Here is a 15,029-nt window from a genome sequence, read left to right on the forward strand (position 1 = left end):
AAGAAGGAGGGAGGGAAAGGAGGGAGGAAAAGAAGGAGGGAGGGAAAGAAGGAAGGAGGAAAAGGAGGGAGGGAAAGAAGGAGGGAGGAAAAGAAGGAGGGAGGAAAAGAAGGAGGGAGGGAAAGAAGGAGGGAGTCCTGTCTACTCTCTTCCACTTGTCAGTGGAGCAGACAGAAAGTATCTGAGATGAAATATCTGAGCAACAATGAATGCAACAGACACACAGCACCTCAGGAATAAAGCCATGTTTGCTTTATTATAAAATGTCTAAAGATACATGTCATAATACCCAGTACTATAAAACATGGTATTTTCTTTATTTTGGAATAGGGCCTGACTTTGTAGCTCAAGATGGTCTTAAACTTATATAGGCCAGACTACCCCTGACTTCCTGAACCCCCAGCACAGCCTTCCAAGTGCTATGACTGATCACACCTGTGTGCCACCACGCCCAGCAACACTGTGAATCATGATATCCAATATGAGTAAAGTACTTGGAAAAACATAAAAGACACAAAGCCAAACTCAGCAAGAGAATTGTTCAGAAAGGAACATACTGCCCCAAAACAAGGCAGTGAATCAGAAACTACTAAAAGGCCAGTCCAAGGAAAGCAACATTCTTGTTTAAAAAAAAAAGTAAAAACTTAAACAAAATCCAAGTAAAAAGTTGGGAATACTCAGGTTTCAACAGCAAGTATTATGGCTAGTGAGAGGGCTCAGCGGTCAAGGTGCTCACCACAAAGCCTGCTGACTTGAGTTCAGTCCCTCGAACACACTCCTGAAAGTTGTCCTCTGACCTCTACAGGCATGTGGCAGTCACACATACACTCTTGTGCGCGCACACGCACGCACACACACACACCACATTTAAAAAATAAACATTCTGCCATCATCACCACTCTCTAAAGCTCTAAAGCAACAGAACTCACAGGGGCAAAGGCGTCCTGAGCAGAGAGAGGCCGTAAGCTGTGCCGTTCCTAGTGAAGGGGGCATTCAGAGACTGTCCCAGGCCAAGCACAGAGCTCTCGTATGGAAGAAGTAAGCACTGTGTCTTTCAAAATCTACGAAATTCTGAATGCCTGCTCCTAAGGTATCAGAAAAGAGGCTGAATCATTACTAGAGAAAAGTAAACAGGATAAAGCGAGTGTTCAACTCAATCAGTGAATCTTAAAAATGCAAAAAGGCAAATCCCAAGGGTGACTCAATTTTAAAAACACAGACATGGAAATGACACTGGACAAAGTTCAGCATCGATATTTGAAGTCTTAAAACCAAGACTGGAAGGAGCTATCACAAGACGATAAGACACTGTGTGGCAAAGACACAGGTAACAAGGCGCACAATGAAGGCGTTCTCTCCCAGAACAGAACCACAGCGGCTTCTTTCCCTCCTGCTCAGCTTATCACAAAGCTCTCACTGTGTGCAGTGGGACTGTGTGCAGAGGTCAGTTACATAAACAAGAGCAGTCATGCTATTACCTGCAAGGCCTGCCTCACATCACATACGGACTCCAGACTCATGAAACTACTGGAACCCATGTGGGAAGCATATGCAAAATGTGCAATACTAAGAAAAATATTAAGGAGCCGGGCAGTGGTGGTGCACACCTTTAATCCCAGCACTTGGGAGGCAGAGGCAGGCAGATTTCTGAGTTCGATAGTTCGAGGCTAGCCTGGTCTACAGAGTGAGTTTCAGGACAGCCAGGGCTACACAGAGAAACCCTGTCTCGAAAAAAATACAACAAAAAAAGAAAAGAAAAGAAAAGAAAAAAACAAGAAAAATATTAAGGAAGGAATGTATGACATTCATCTGAAAGGACTGCTTAAATTAAAATTGTTAGGGTTTCCAAAGAAATCTCACAAACTTCAGTAATGACATTGAAGGGGGAAGGCCATCCATGGCTCACAGAGTTCCCTCACAGAAAGGCTACCGTTGGGCTCAGTGTGGGGCAGGAGGCAGAGACCAATGGGAACCTGGCATGGTGACAACTGTGTATCTACTCAGACTTGGTAAAGTAGGATAGTATGTGACCCACAAGCTATCAGGTCATGTATCAGTTTTTCTATTGACAAAGTTGAGAAACCATACACAAAGGTGACTTCCAGACCTTATGGAACATAAAAGACACTTCAAAAATGATAGAAGCCACCTCAAGGAGGGGTGGACACACTGATGGCTACTATAGCAAAGATGGCCCCAAAGGCACTAAGCTTAATGGCACAAGATGTCACACTTTGCATGATTTCTTTCATATGAAATACCTAGAATGGCCTAGTCAGTCGAAAAGGTAAACATTGTCAGGGCCTGGGAGCAGGGAGGGAGGTGGGGAGAGATGAAAAGTTCTAGAATTAAGATACTAGTGATAGTGGCATACCTACATTAACACAACAAAAACTACCTATTTAATTTTAACTGAGACTTTAAAAGACTCAATTTTGTGCTGTGTGGCTAGCTCAGCAAGGTGTCTTCACAAACAAACTAAAATGGCACTTTCATGTCATCTCGGGACTAAAGCACACAGGTGTTGCATCAACTGCAGTAGAACTCAGTGTATCAATAAAACATCAGTCCAGACAGGGTCATACTTCAGCTGGCATACGCAGGGCCTGGGTTCCATTCTTAGCACCACGACAACAAGTAACCACCATGGGTTAGGCCAGAGAGACGGCTAAGCAGTGATGGACTTTCGGCTCTGTTGTTAACACCAGAGCTTGGATCCCAGGGTCCATGCTGAGCGGCTTCCAAACGTCCGCAGCTTTAGCTCTAAGGGGCCCAACAGACACCCAAACATACAAACACATTTGCATATTCTCTCTCTCTTTTCCCAATCTCTCTCTCTCTCTCTCTCTCTCTCTCTCTCACACACACACACACACACACACACACACACACCCCTAATTTTATCAAACTGAAACAATTTAAAACTACCTCATGTGCTGTCTCCTCCTGGTTCTCTACCACTGAGCTACACCCCAGCCCATTTATTATTAACATTTAAATCTTTTTTTGGGGGGGAGGGCTGCTTTGGATTGACTCTAGCTCCGGCAGGGCTTGCTCCTGAGACCCATCTGACACCTCCTGAATAGCTGGACTCCTATGCCCCGTCCTAGCCTCTTGGGGCTTCTGTAAATGATGCATGTGATGCTCTTGACTTTAATAAAAATTGTTGAAAAAAATAATAGACAGTGAGGGTCAGTAGATCGTACATGTGTGAAACAAACACAATTTTAAGATAAGCATGAGACATGTTCCAGACTCTGTCTGTCTGTCTGTCCTCTAATTGCATAAAGGAGAAAACTAAAGAGAGGCCTAGCACAGCGGGTGGGGTGCTACAACCCCAGTGCTGGGTTTTGTGCAGACAGGAGGATTGCTGGATCAGGCAGCCAAACCAGAAACCAATGACAGCTTTTCATTCAGTGAGACACTGTCTTGGGGGAAAAGGGCAAAGAGAGGCAGAGAAAGACACTGGACCAAGGGCCTGCAAACATTTGCATATGTACACACTGGATGTGTGGATCCGCCTCCCACTTAGGGAGAGAGACAGAGAGAGGGTGAGGAAAGAGAGAAAGGAAGAGAGGGAGAGAGGCCAATATAGGACAGAGACCAAATGTTCAAGCCAACAGATAAGACTACAAGGAGTCTCTGAGTGGCAGGACTGGAGAAGGACAGAGGTTCAAGGAAAAAGAAGAAAGAAAGAAAACCCTATTGGCTAACGTGAGTGAACAGAGGAGATGAATAGCCCTGGAGAAAGATGTGGATGAACTGCAGACTGCCAGAGAGAACTAACAAGTAAGCAAGAGGATGCACAGGAGAAAGAACACGGCCGCACAGCACTGGTCTCTTTAATGGCAACACAGCCAGAGTCAGAATTAGCAGGGAAGAAAGGAGCAAGGCTGAGCAGGCGGCATCGGGTTCCTCCTGCAGGCACCCTGGGTGCCGAGACATTCGAGGGCTACAGCATGCTGCTGTGTCTGCTCTGGACTACCTGTCCCTAGTCGGTACAAAGACCTGACCTGATAGAGAACGCTGTGGTCCAGTATTTAGTCCCACCACCAGTAGTAAAATAAAAACTCAGAACAAGGGGGAACCAAGAAGCAAGAGTGCAAGTTAGGGGAAGAAAGATTTGTTTTTTAAAGAAAAAAAAAAAGATAAGCCCAAATTAGAGTTTAGAAGATTCCCGTGCCATCCCTTGAAAATTTTGAAAACTACAGCGGTTACTCAAAGAAATGTCTTCATTTAACAGGGACACCACACATTTCCCAGGCTTTGGCCAACAGTTACCCGGAGACGATGTTGTAGTTGAGAGCGGGATGGTTCTTGGAGACCGGAGGCACAAGGGGCTCTGGTTGCCACTCTTCAATCAGTTCTTCCTTCTCCTACAGAAGAACAACCATCAGAGTGTGGTCCAGCACGGGCCACTGCAACCCTGCCACATTCAACAGTGAACCACAGAAAGCTCCCTGCCCTCCTTCCTGGGTTCAGGGTACTCACCTCCCTCCCCTTCCCTTATTACAGCTTAAACCTCTTTTCTAAGCAGTTTTTGAGTGAAGTGACAACTTAAAAATCTTACTTCTATGCTCAGGATTTCCTCTTCCCTGCCAAACAACGTATCAAAACTCCACTTCAGATGTACGTAGGTAGGATTATTTCCAACACCCACCGAGCCTCCTTTGTGAAAACACACGGAGACCTCTCCTCTGCGTCTCAGGGACAACTCACATAGCCTGTGTGTAGTCACTGAAGGACAGCAGCTGCACACGTGACCCATGACCCGCCTGAGCAGGCTGCTGTCTCCTCCAGTGTGGCTCACACTTTGTCTACTCTGAAGCTTCGTACCCCCTGCTCTCCCTTCAAGAAGCATTTTGATACACCCTGCAAGGCTGGGTTCCCTTCCTAATTAGATGTGGCTTCCACGTACCTGGAGTGAACGACACTTTATTCCTTACCTTGGCTGTAAGATCAGAACGCTCCTGCAACTTGTAAGTTTTAGAGAAAACGAGTCTGATTATCCAAAGTATTAAAATCCCTTCCAGAATCAGATGGTACGCTGGAGCCTGAGAGGGAGAAGAGCAAAGACAAAGTAAAGAAACCAAAGAAGCTATTTCAAAGCCTGCAGGGAAATGGAGCCCAACGATGTGCTACCACCCCTCCTGACCTTCACGTTCTTCCCACATAATCCTCACGGCCAGGCCTTCCTCAGCAGCTCCTCATGCCTTTCCCAGCTTACTGGCCATGACTCTAGCACAGGAAAACCCCTGACACTGTTAGCTTCAAAATCTCCCATTAATGGAAACAAACAAGATGTGGGACCTGACACACAATCACAACACTTAAAACAACGGTCTCTTATCTTTCAGATAATTTAAACTCTGATTGGCAGGAAATGACTGTAAGAGAACAGTACACACCTGAACACACCTTCTGCACCTCAGCCTGCCCATGGGCACCGGAACGCACCACCGTCTGCTACCTCAGTCCACCCACAGCTAAGTTAACTAAGCCATATAAAAACCAGCTTCCATAAGTCACAGTTTTACATGCCTCACTTATTTCCGGTATGCAGCTAAATCTCCTTAAATCTTAGACAGTGTAGTGGGGAGTGTGGGTGAGGTGGCAGTAACAAATGCTTAAAGAAACTTCAGTCTTCTGTTCTATAAGTTGCTTCCACGCTGAGAGGTATAAAGATAGCTTTATTTTCATTTGAAGTTATTAATTTATTTTTTATGTGCACAGTAGTCTATCTGTCTGTATGTCTGTGTACCTATGGCTGCCTGATACCTGCAGAGACTAGAATAAGATTCCCCTGGAACTGGTTTCAAATGGCTGTGAGCTACCATGTGGGTGCTGGGAATTGAATTCAGACCCTCTGATGGAGCTGTAAGAGCTCTTAACTGCTGAGATGGTCTCTTAGCTATTCTAGTATCTTGTCATCTACATATTTTCAGGATAGAAGCCTGGCTAAGTTTACATAGAAGAATCTAGACACCAATAACCCTTCAGTTAGTGCAAAATATTCTATTCCAGTGGGTTATTGCCAGAAAAATAATTTAAAACAGGCTTGCTAAGCTGACTGTGATGGTACATCCCTTTAATGGCCAGTACTTGGGAAGCACAGGGAGGCAGATCTTTGAGGATGGCATCCGTATTTGGATCCTATCTTAAACAAACAGCAATAAAGGAAACAAAATACAAACCCAGGCCTTTGTTTGTTTTGTTTTTGAGACAGGTCTCACTATGTAGTCATGGCTGGCCTGGAGCTTGCTCTGTAGATCAGAAGTGCTGGGACTAAAGGCATGAGCCACCATACCCAGCAAGCCCAGGCATTTAAAAGTTAGGCATGCTGGGGTATTCCTGAAACTGCAGGGGCATTTGGAATTCAAGGAGAGTTCAGGCTGCCCAGTGAGATTTTGCCTCAAAATACAGATAAACTTATTTACTTACTTACAAAGTTAAATACAAAGACAGATTAACAATAAAGGATGAGCCAGGCAGTGGTGGCGCATGCCTTTAATCCCAGCACTTGGGAGGCAGAGGCAGGCGGATTTCTGAGTTCGAGAGTTCGAGGCTAGCCTGGTCTACAGAGTTCCAGGACAGCCAGGGCTACACACAGAAACCCTGTCTCGAAAAACCAAAAAAAAAAAAAAAAAAAAAAAAAAATTGGCCCTCAGTACAAAACAGGAAAATCAAGTGTGCTCTCTCTTGATTAATCTTCATAAGGAAATTTCAGGTAGCTCTTATAATGGAGCATTATCATTACAGATTCCAGTATGCAGCAACTTTTGCAATGTTAGCAAAAGAACTGAAATTCACTTTCAATTAAGGTGACTTCTCTATGCACTGCGATCAATCTGCTTGCTCAGAGTATGATCTCCAAGTTTTGTGGTCCAATACAAACCACTAGTCATATTTGGTCAACGACATTTACACACTAAAGTGCAATTACAAATTCATTGCCACATGTGGCGTTAGCAACTGCTGTAATGATCAGCCCCTGAGAGAGATGACACAGATATGCTCTATAGGATAGAGCAAGAAGGCTCAGTTGTCCAATAAACCAGCATTCTCCCAAGACTGGTATTTGGATTTCATATTGTCTTACATAGCTTAATAAAACCACTCAAACCCTTCAACCTTTCTTTAAAAATCTTTCAAAAAGTTAAATGTTTAGAACATAGAAATTGTAGGCAAAGGATAGGCTACTCCTCATTCATCACTTCCCAATTATTCTGCTTTTCTAAACTACTCTGTCCGTGCCCTGGGCAAAGTTTACAACAGATGATAAGGCATTTCTCACACCTAAGACTTCCCACTCCCATTAACCCCGTCTCGCCATCAGTTCCAACCGTGGTTCTGAGGACTTGCATGTCCTCGGCACCCCACCCAAGAGCTGCTTTCCCGAGACCCTTCCGGGCTTCAGGAGGCAGGTACAGCCAAGACCCCGTCCGCTGTGCTCCGGGGGAGCAGGAAGCACCGCGAATTCGGGCGCAGGTCGCTAAGCCACGGCCCGCGGGCTCACAGGAGGCTCCGGTGGCGAACGCACCTCGTACAGCGCCTGCACCATCTCCACCAGCACCCATTGCTCCGCCACCGTCGCCATGGTCAGCCACCCGACTTCCGGCAGGCGGGTCACAGCGCGTCAAATAGTGTGCGACGCGAACTAGTGACGCCATGAAACTCGGGGGCGGGACTGCCGGAAGTAGGGCGGGGCCTCCTCGCGCCGGTGAGGTTCGGAACTCCTGAGATTTGTAGGGCGACACCCGGTGGACTTTGTGTTGAGAGAATTAGCCCGCGGCCTTTGTCCTGGGCAGTCGGCTGAGCTCAGGGTTATTAAGATAAACGAAATTAGGCCGGGCGTGGTGGTACAGGCCTTAAATCCTATTTGGGAGGCAAAAGAAGGCGGATCTCCTGAGTTCTATCTAGGCTAGCCTGCTCCACATGGCTAATTCCAAACCAGCCAGGGTAACACAGTTACATCCTGTCTCAAAATACAAACGGAAAAAAATAAAACATGAAGGAAATATATAATTCCCCTTTAAATAACAAGCAATCTGGTCATGCAGCATTATAAAAAATAGTCACAGAAATTTACGAAGTTTGATCCTCAGACAGGGGAGTTGGGGGTAGTATTTAAATAGTGTGAGTATGTCTAGTTATTTTCATGGTAAAGTATGGTCAAAAAGCTGCTACAAACGTTTAGATAGACTGGGCGGTGGTGGCGCACGGCTTTAATCCCAGCACTTAAGAAGCAGAGGCAGGCGGATTTCTGAGTTCGAGAGTTCGAGGCTAGCCTGGTCTACAGAGTGAGTTCCAGGACAGCCAGAGCTACACAGAGAAACCCTGTCTCGGAAAAAAAAAAAAAAAAAAAGTTTAGATAACAAATTTTGTGTGCATACCAATTTGCATTTCCTGAGACTTGTCCAGAAGTACCACTGACACAGCAATTTTACTGTGAAGAAGTAAACGATCTGGAGAGAGTTCAGTCAGTAAAGAGGGCCATAGCTCAACCCTCAGCACCCATACAGTACTGGGGGGGGGGGCCGCCCAGAGAAAACGAATCCCTGGAGTTCTCTGGGCCAGCTACCCTAACCCACTTGAGTTTCAGGCCAGAGATAGCCCCTTGTCCCAAAAAAATAAGGTACATGACTCTTGAAGAAGGGCACCTAAGGCTATCCTCAGGTCTCCATACACACACACACACACACACACACACACACACATCTGTACACACACACACACATCTGTACACACCCACACAAATATCCAATCTATTTCCCAGATGACTGTACCAGTTTTGTATTTAGCGACCGTATTCAATTTCTCTTCACTCTCACCAGGATTTATCACTTTTAAAAATTTTGACCAGTCTTACAAGTGTGTGTTTATATTTCATTTTGGTTAGATTTGTTAGTTCTTGGTTTTTTGGTTTTTTGGTTTTTTCGAGACAGGGTTTCTCTGTGGAGCCCTGGCTGTCCTGGAACTCACTCTGTAGACCAGGCTAGCCTCGAACTCTCGAACTCAGAGATCCGCCTGCCTCTGCCTCCCAAGTGCTGGGATTAAAGGCGTGCGCCACCACCGCCCGGCTTTTGTTAGTTCTTAATTAGATGGTGACACTGAAACTTTTTATATGTTTATTTGACATCAAATAAAGGTATTGGGTTCCCCCCCTCTTTCTTTCTTTCTGTCTTTCTTTCTTTTATTTTTTTAAAGATTTATTAAGTGTACAAGTGGTTTGCATGAAGGTATATGTATGTCTACCACAAGTATCTGGTATATGTGGAATCCAGGCATCAGACTCCCTGGAACCCCATATGGCTAGGAGCTGCTGTGTAGGTGCTAGGAATTCAACCTGCATCTTCTGCAAGAGCATTAAGTGCTCTAAACCGCTGAGCCATCACCCCAACCACCAAGTAAAGCTCCTTGGTGAAATGTCTATTTGTGTCTTTTCTCCATTCTCCAGTTGGATTATTTCTGTTTTGACTGCTCCGCTTTGAGAATCTCTTTTGTCATTCTAGATGCTAGGCTTTGGTTCGATATTTTGGAGAGTAAAACATTTGTATCTCCTGAAGCTTTTATGTTGAAAACCCGGATTTTATCGCAGAGATGCTATCATTTGAATGTCCCCTCCAAAACTCCCATCGAAACTGAATTGACGTTGTTAAGATGTTAGGAGGTAGGGCAGTGTTATGCATGAAGGCTCCGTCCTCATAAATGGATTACTACTATTGCTATGAGAACAGATTAGCTATCACAGTGTGGCTTTGTTCTATCCGCCAGTTCTCCTATGGCCTCACTTGTCATGTGACAGCCTCTGGCAGGTTGTGACACAGTGGGAAGGCTCTCACCAGGTCCTACCACCAAACTGGACTTTCAGGTTTCTTGAGTTATGGAAGTTCGGTTTCCTAGCTTCATAAACTCGTCTGCGGGGAGAGAATGGAGGAGGCTACGTAGTGTTAGGGGCTTTGGGAGGTGGGCAGGTCATGAGGGTAGAATACTCTTAGAAAATAGGCTCCAGAGAGTCCCCTTCCCCCTCCTGGCCCCAGACAGGCACCACTCTGCTTTATTTTCTTAAGAGTTTAGTTAGCCATCTTATACCTGGGATCATGTAGTATCTTTGTCTTATAACTGTCTTGTTGCACTTAGAATTATGTCAGTTTCAACTATACTAGAGTATAGGATAGTAGGCTGAGGAATGTCAGGTAGCCTCAATTAGTTTATAGGATCAATTTCCTTTCTCCTGAAAAAACTTGTTCAGCCAGCACCCAAGATTCCTGAAATGCTTCCCCATACTAATGAGTCATTCCAGGTACCCCAAGCTCCCAGCCAGTGACCTTTGTCCATCCTGCCCTCAGTCCCCCCAAGCTTTATAAGCCTTCAATCACCCTAAGTAAAGTTGACCTGCCTCCTGACAGGCGGTCCAGGTGTGGTCATTCACCATATGCACTCACACATGTACTCACAGGGCTTTCAAACCCCCTGTTTGACGTTTCTACTTCCGATGCCCTTGTGGACTGAATCAGCCAACTATCCCTGAAGAGTGGGAGACTCACATTCTCCAGTGTTAGAGAACGAGTTAGACGCACATCGATAGGCAAACACCTTACTACTGAGCTAACCATATTAGTTATTCTGCCTTAATACAATGGTATTTCTCCCTTAGTAGATACGCTAGTTACTTTCAACTTGCTGTGTCCAAGTACCTGGCAGAAGCAGTTGGAGGAGAGGTGGGCTGATCTTGGCTCACAGTTTGAAGGGATACACTGCACGTGGAGGGGAGAGCAAGGCAGCAAAGGTGAGAAGTAGCTGATGACATTGTGTTCACAGGCAGGAGGCAGGGATGAAAGCTGCTTCTTCCGTTGTCTCTTTCTATTCAGTTCAGGATCCCAGCTCCGCATGTTGTAGCATCCTGCCCTGATTCTCAAAGAACCATTTCTGTCTGATGAGGCAAAGTCCATTCATTGCAAATGTTCTAGAAGTAAAATGGCTGGCTCATGCGCTAACTCTGTTTTTGCATTTTAATGAAATGCAAACTTTTAAAAAAGTTACTGGGCCGTTTTGCATCCTCAAAACAGCATTTGAGGTGGACATATGTTATGTAAGCCATGTGTTTCTCCTCAGATCTACTGTATATATTCCATCCACTTATTGAAATCCTGCATTTTACAACTAAACCTATATAACTCCTGTGGCAAGAAATAAGTTGAAAACAGTATGTTTAAACACTTCATCAAATAGTTGATAGTTTGATAAATACTTAAGCTCACTGACATCTCTTAAATGAGTTCTTAGAATATTCCAGCATGCATCTACAGCACACACCCATGTGTTCACAGACATTGCTTTCTGGCACTGTTGAGTGTCCTACTAGAGGCAGGTATCCTGATGGACTGACTGTACATGGTGGGTCATGGTTATGTTTGCATTTCCATAATTACTACTGACATTGATCATCTTTTCCTGTACATTTTCGCTGAAGGAATCCCTACTAAATTCCTTTATTCAATTTAAAACTACACCGTTTATATTTTTTGTACCGTGTCTTGTTTGAATGTTCATAGTGAGTAGATATGCAACTTTCTTCAGTTTTGTTGAATTACTCTTAAAAAATCTTAGACATTCTTTACCTTTTGTTCTTCTGTTTCAAAATAGCTATTAAAATAGTTTAGATCTTCCAAGTTTATCTTATATGTTTCTCAAGTTTACAGTGTGCCTCAGTTCCCTTGCCTTCTTCTTCTGTACCACACACGATTGGATTGAGTCTCCAATTCATCTTTTAGTCATTTTTTATTATGATATTCAACTGTCAGATAGTTTTCAAAGGTTTAGGCTATATTTTTGTTGTCGAAAGGCCATGGTGTCTCTTTTTTATGACGTTCTATTCTTCTTTCATAAGATGACTTTCCCCTCCTCATCTGCCACCTAACCAATCTCTTGGGCACCCACAGTATGTCTGCCCGAGAGAAGAGGAAGGGAAAAATAAACAATGAATCAAGTATCTCTTCCTTCCTGAACGGTATACTCTCCCAGAGGACCAGGACACAAACATGATAGAATATATTCAGTCCCAGGAAATGCTAGAATGAAAACCACAAAGGACAAATGAGAAACTGACATCATTGTGGTGGACTGAATAAGAAGGTACACGATGGACTCATATGTTTGAATAGTCACTAGGGAGTGGTGCTATTTTAGGATTAGGACGTGTAGCCTCGATGAAGTTGGTGCGACCTTGTTGGAGGAAGTGTGTCACTGAGAGTGGGTTTCAAAAAGCCTACACTAAGGCCAGCATCTCCCTCTGTGCTCCCTGCCATGAGGATAATGGACTAAGTCTCTGAAACTATAAGCAAGCTCCCAACTAAGTGCGTTCTCTTCCAAGAGTTGCCTTGGTCATGTTGTCTGTTCAATGCAATAGAACAGTAACTAAGAGGCATCACAGAGCACATGATTTTAGAAAGGATGATCAAGAAATCCTTTCTGGGAAGCTGAGAGATGGAAGTGATTGGGCTAGCCCTGAAGATACCTAGTGGATCTTTGGGTCACTTTTACACTTCATGGCTCCAACACTTCTCAGTTTCTCTGTGGACTTTGCAGGTAGGAGAGACAGTAGCAGAGAAGACCAAGGCAGGAGCTTTCCTTGAGTGTCCGAGGACGTGAGGAGAGTTGGCAGTTACATGACGAGGGTGAGGCAGAGCAGATGAAGTAGGCAATAAACAGAGAAGAATGAGCAGAGAATAGGGTCTGTGGGGGTTGGGGTCCCTGGAGAACTGGATTTTCTCAGCGTGTGGTGAGAGCAGCTGAGGTCTCTACAGAGCCCTGTGACATGCTCTGACTTGAGCTTTTCCTGGATGCCTTGCATGTTGGGTAGAAAATCTACCAAAGGGCGCAGTGTTCGAAGCAGTGTTTAAATTTAGAAATGTAACCACTTTATAGTTAATTTAGTATTAAGTCAAGAAATTTGATTAACCAGTATGCTCAGCCTAGGGAGAGGCACTATTAGAAGGTGTGGCCTTTGGGGAGTAGGTGTGTCACTGTGCCTGTGGGCTTTAAGACCCTCATCCTAGCTGCCTGGAGGTCAGTATTCTGCTAGCAGCCTTCAGATGAAGATGTAGAACTCTCAGCTCCTCCTGCACCATTCCTGCCTGGATGCTGCCATGTTCCCGCCTTGATGATAATGGACTGAACCTCTGAACCTGTAAGCCAGCCCCAATTCAATGTTGTTTTTATAAGAGTTGCCTTGGTCATAATATCTGTTCACAGCAGTAAAACCCTAACTAAGGCAACCAGGATCTGTTTAGAAAGTGAGAACCACTTTTGAACATGGAGAGCACAGTGTATAGCCTTGTTGTTCACCACCCATGTTTGTAATGGGCCCTTTAAAGCACCCTTAATATTAGCAATAGCATGAGCAAGCAGCTCTACTCCCATGCAGCCTGATGGTGCTGTGTGGATCCCCATGAATGACTCATTTGACCTATTGGTAAGATTACACCAGTGACAGAAGGGGAGAGACTGGTATGTATCCATCTGAGGCTAAGGTACATCTGGAAAAGATTCCCAGAGAGGACTTCCTCTCCTGTCTTCCAACTTAGAAGAAAACCAGGCCCTAGTGTGCTGAGCGTTCTTTGCATCTTTTCACAAAGGTCTGCTGCTGTGAGCAGCACACTATACCACAAACACCAAAAGATGGGTGTGGCCATATCTTTCTATGTCTGAATTAATAGAATGAGAATAAATTCATAAGACCCAGCAGTTTTGATGGCAGCATTTTGACTACTGTAGTAATCAGGTGGAGGCAAATTTAGATTACTTTATCCTAATCTTTATTACTAATAATAACTCTCCTATCACACAGCACACAGGAGGTTTGCCAATGTATTCATGAAAGCCACTTACAGAACAAATACAAGCTAGAGACTATGGCAGAGTTCAAGAGGCTTCTCAGAATTGAGCGGCATGGCTGGGGTGGCTCAGTAGTTAAGAGTACATGCTGCTCTTACAGAGGACCTGGGTTTAATTCCCAGCACCCACGTGGCAGTTCTCAATTGTCTGTAACTCCAGTTCCAGGGTATCTGATGCCCTTTTCTGGCTTCTACAGGTACCAGACATACACTTACTTGTACACAGACATACTTACTTTGATGATGATGATAAATAAACTTAAAAACATTTTTAAAAAGGAAGTGGGCTGAAAGAAATGCAAGTAAGTCCGTATTAATAAGCTAATGAACAAGGTTTACAAGCAGCAGGAAAGAGGCTGATGCTGTAGAGATCAGGCCAACAGAGAGGCAGAGTCTGAGCAAAAGAACGTAGTCAACTTCAGAGATGAGAGAGGAGCCCAGTTACAGAAGGAAAGCGTAGGTTTGTGTCCAGGTGGACAAGTTCCTGGACAGCAGATGACAATCAAGAAGCCATGTCAACAGCAGGGAACTGACCTAAGACGAAGCCTCAGGGACAGTTGACATTTCATCACCTGTCTGTCCTTGATGCACACACCAAGCATCAGATAATAGGTTGTGTGTGGCCAACATTAGGTATCAAATACTTCACGGGATTCAGATGAAGGAGTTACCCTTCCCTATGTCTGGCATGTTTGATGAATTCTTTGGATTAGCATCTCTGATCTGATTTTGATATGTCCACATATCTCTGCAGTCTCAATTCATCCCAATAAATCAATAGGATGGCGCCCCTTGTATTTTCAGGAATAAGTCATTGGTCAGCCATGTGGGTGGTGCTGGACAAATGCCCTTGTTTAGTTGTCTGCCTAGGGGTACAATCATTCTATACCCTCGAAATGGAGTCAAAGGCTGCTTATGAAACAGTCTTCTAGGGCAAGACATAGGAGTTCTTGCAGGTGTCACGCCTGACAGGGAAAGGCTCTATGAACAGGTAAGAATGGAAACTCTGTTTGGTTCGACTCAGGCTGGATCAAACGTCAAGAGTCTGCTGTCAGGTGGTTGACTGTCAGCATATTTAAACACATTACATTTGGAGCAGGGTTTCCAGGCAACAGTCATTCCAATTCCAGGACA

At 44.6% G+C, this 15,029-nt stretch overlaps 1 protein-coding gene across 1 annotated transcript in view; it reads right to left on the reverse strand.

Annotated features, from left to right (window-relative positions):
- Positions 1 to 7,611, reverse strand: part of Sptlc1 (serine palmitoyltransferase long chain base subunit 1) — a 46,459-nt gene extending 38,848 nt beyond the window's left edge. The window contains exons 1-3 of the mRNA XM_028772118.1: positions 7,541 to 7,611; positions 4,947 to 5,054; positions 4,282 to 4,376 (exon numbers count right to left, since the gene is read on the reverse strand). Coding sequence (XP_028627951.1) covers positions 4,282 to 4,376; positions 4,947 to 5,054; positions 7,541 to 7,597 — 260 coding nt within the window. The 5' untranslated portion in view covers positions 7,598 to 7,611. The remainder of the gene's footprint in view (positions 1 to 4,281; positions 4,377 to 4,946; positions 5,055 to 7,540) is intronic.
- Positions 7,612 to 15,029: the final 7,418 nt, after the last annotated feature.

The sequence above is a fragment of the Grammomys surdaster genome, unplaced genomic scaffold (genome assembly GCF_004785775.1).
Source record: "Grammomys surdaster isolate TR1022 unplaced genomic scaffold, NIH_TR_1.0 211, whole genome shotgun sequence".
Classification (NCBI taxonomy): Eukaryota; Metazoa; Chordata; class Mammalia; order Rodentia; family Muridae; genus Grammomys; species Grammomys surdaster.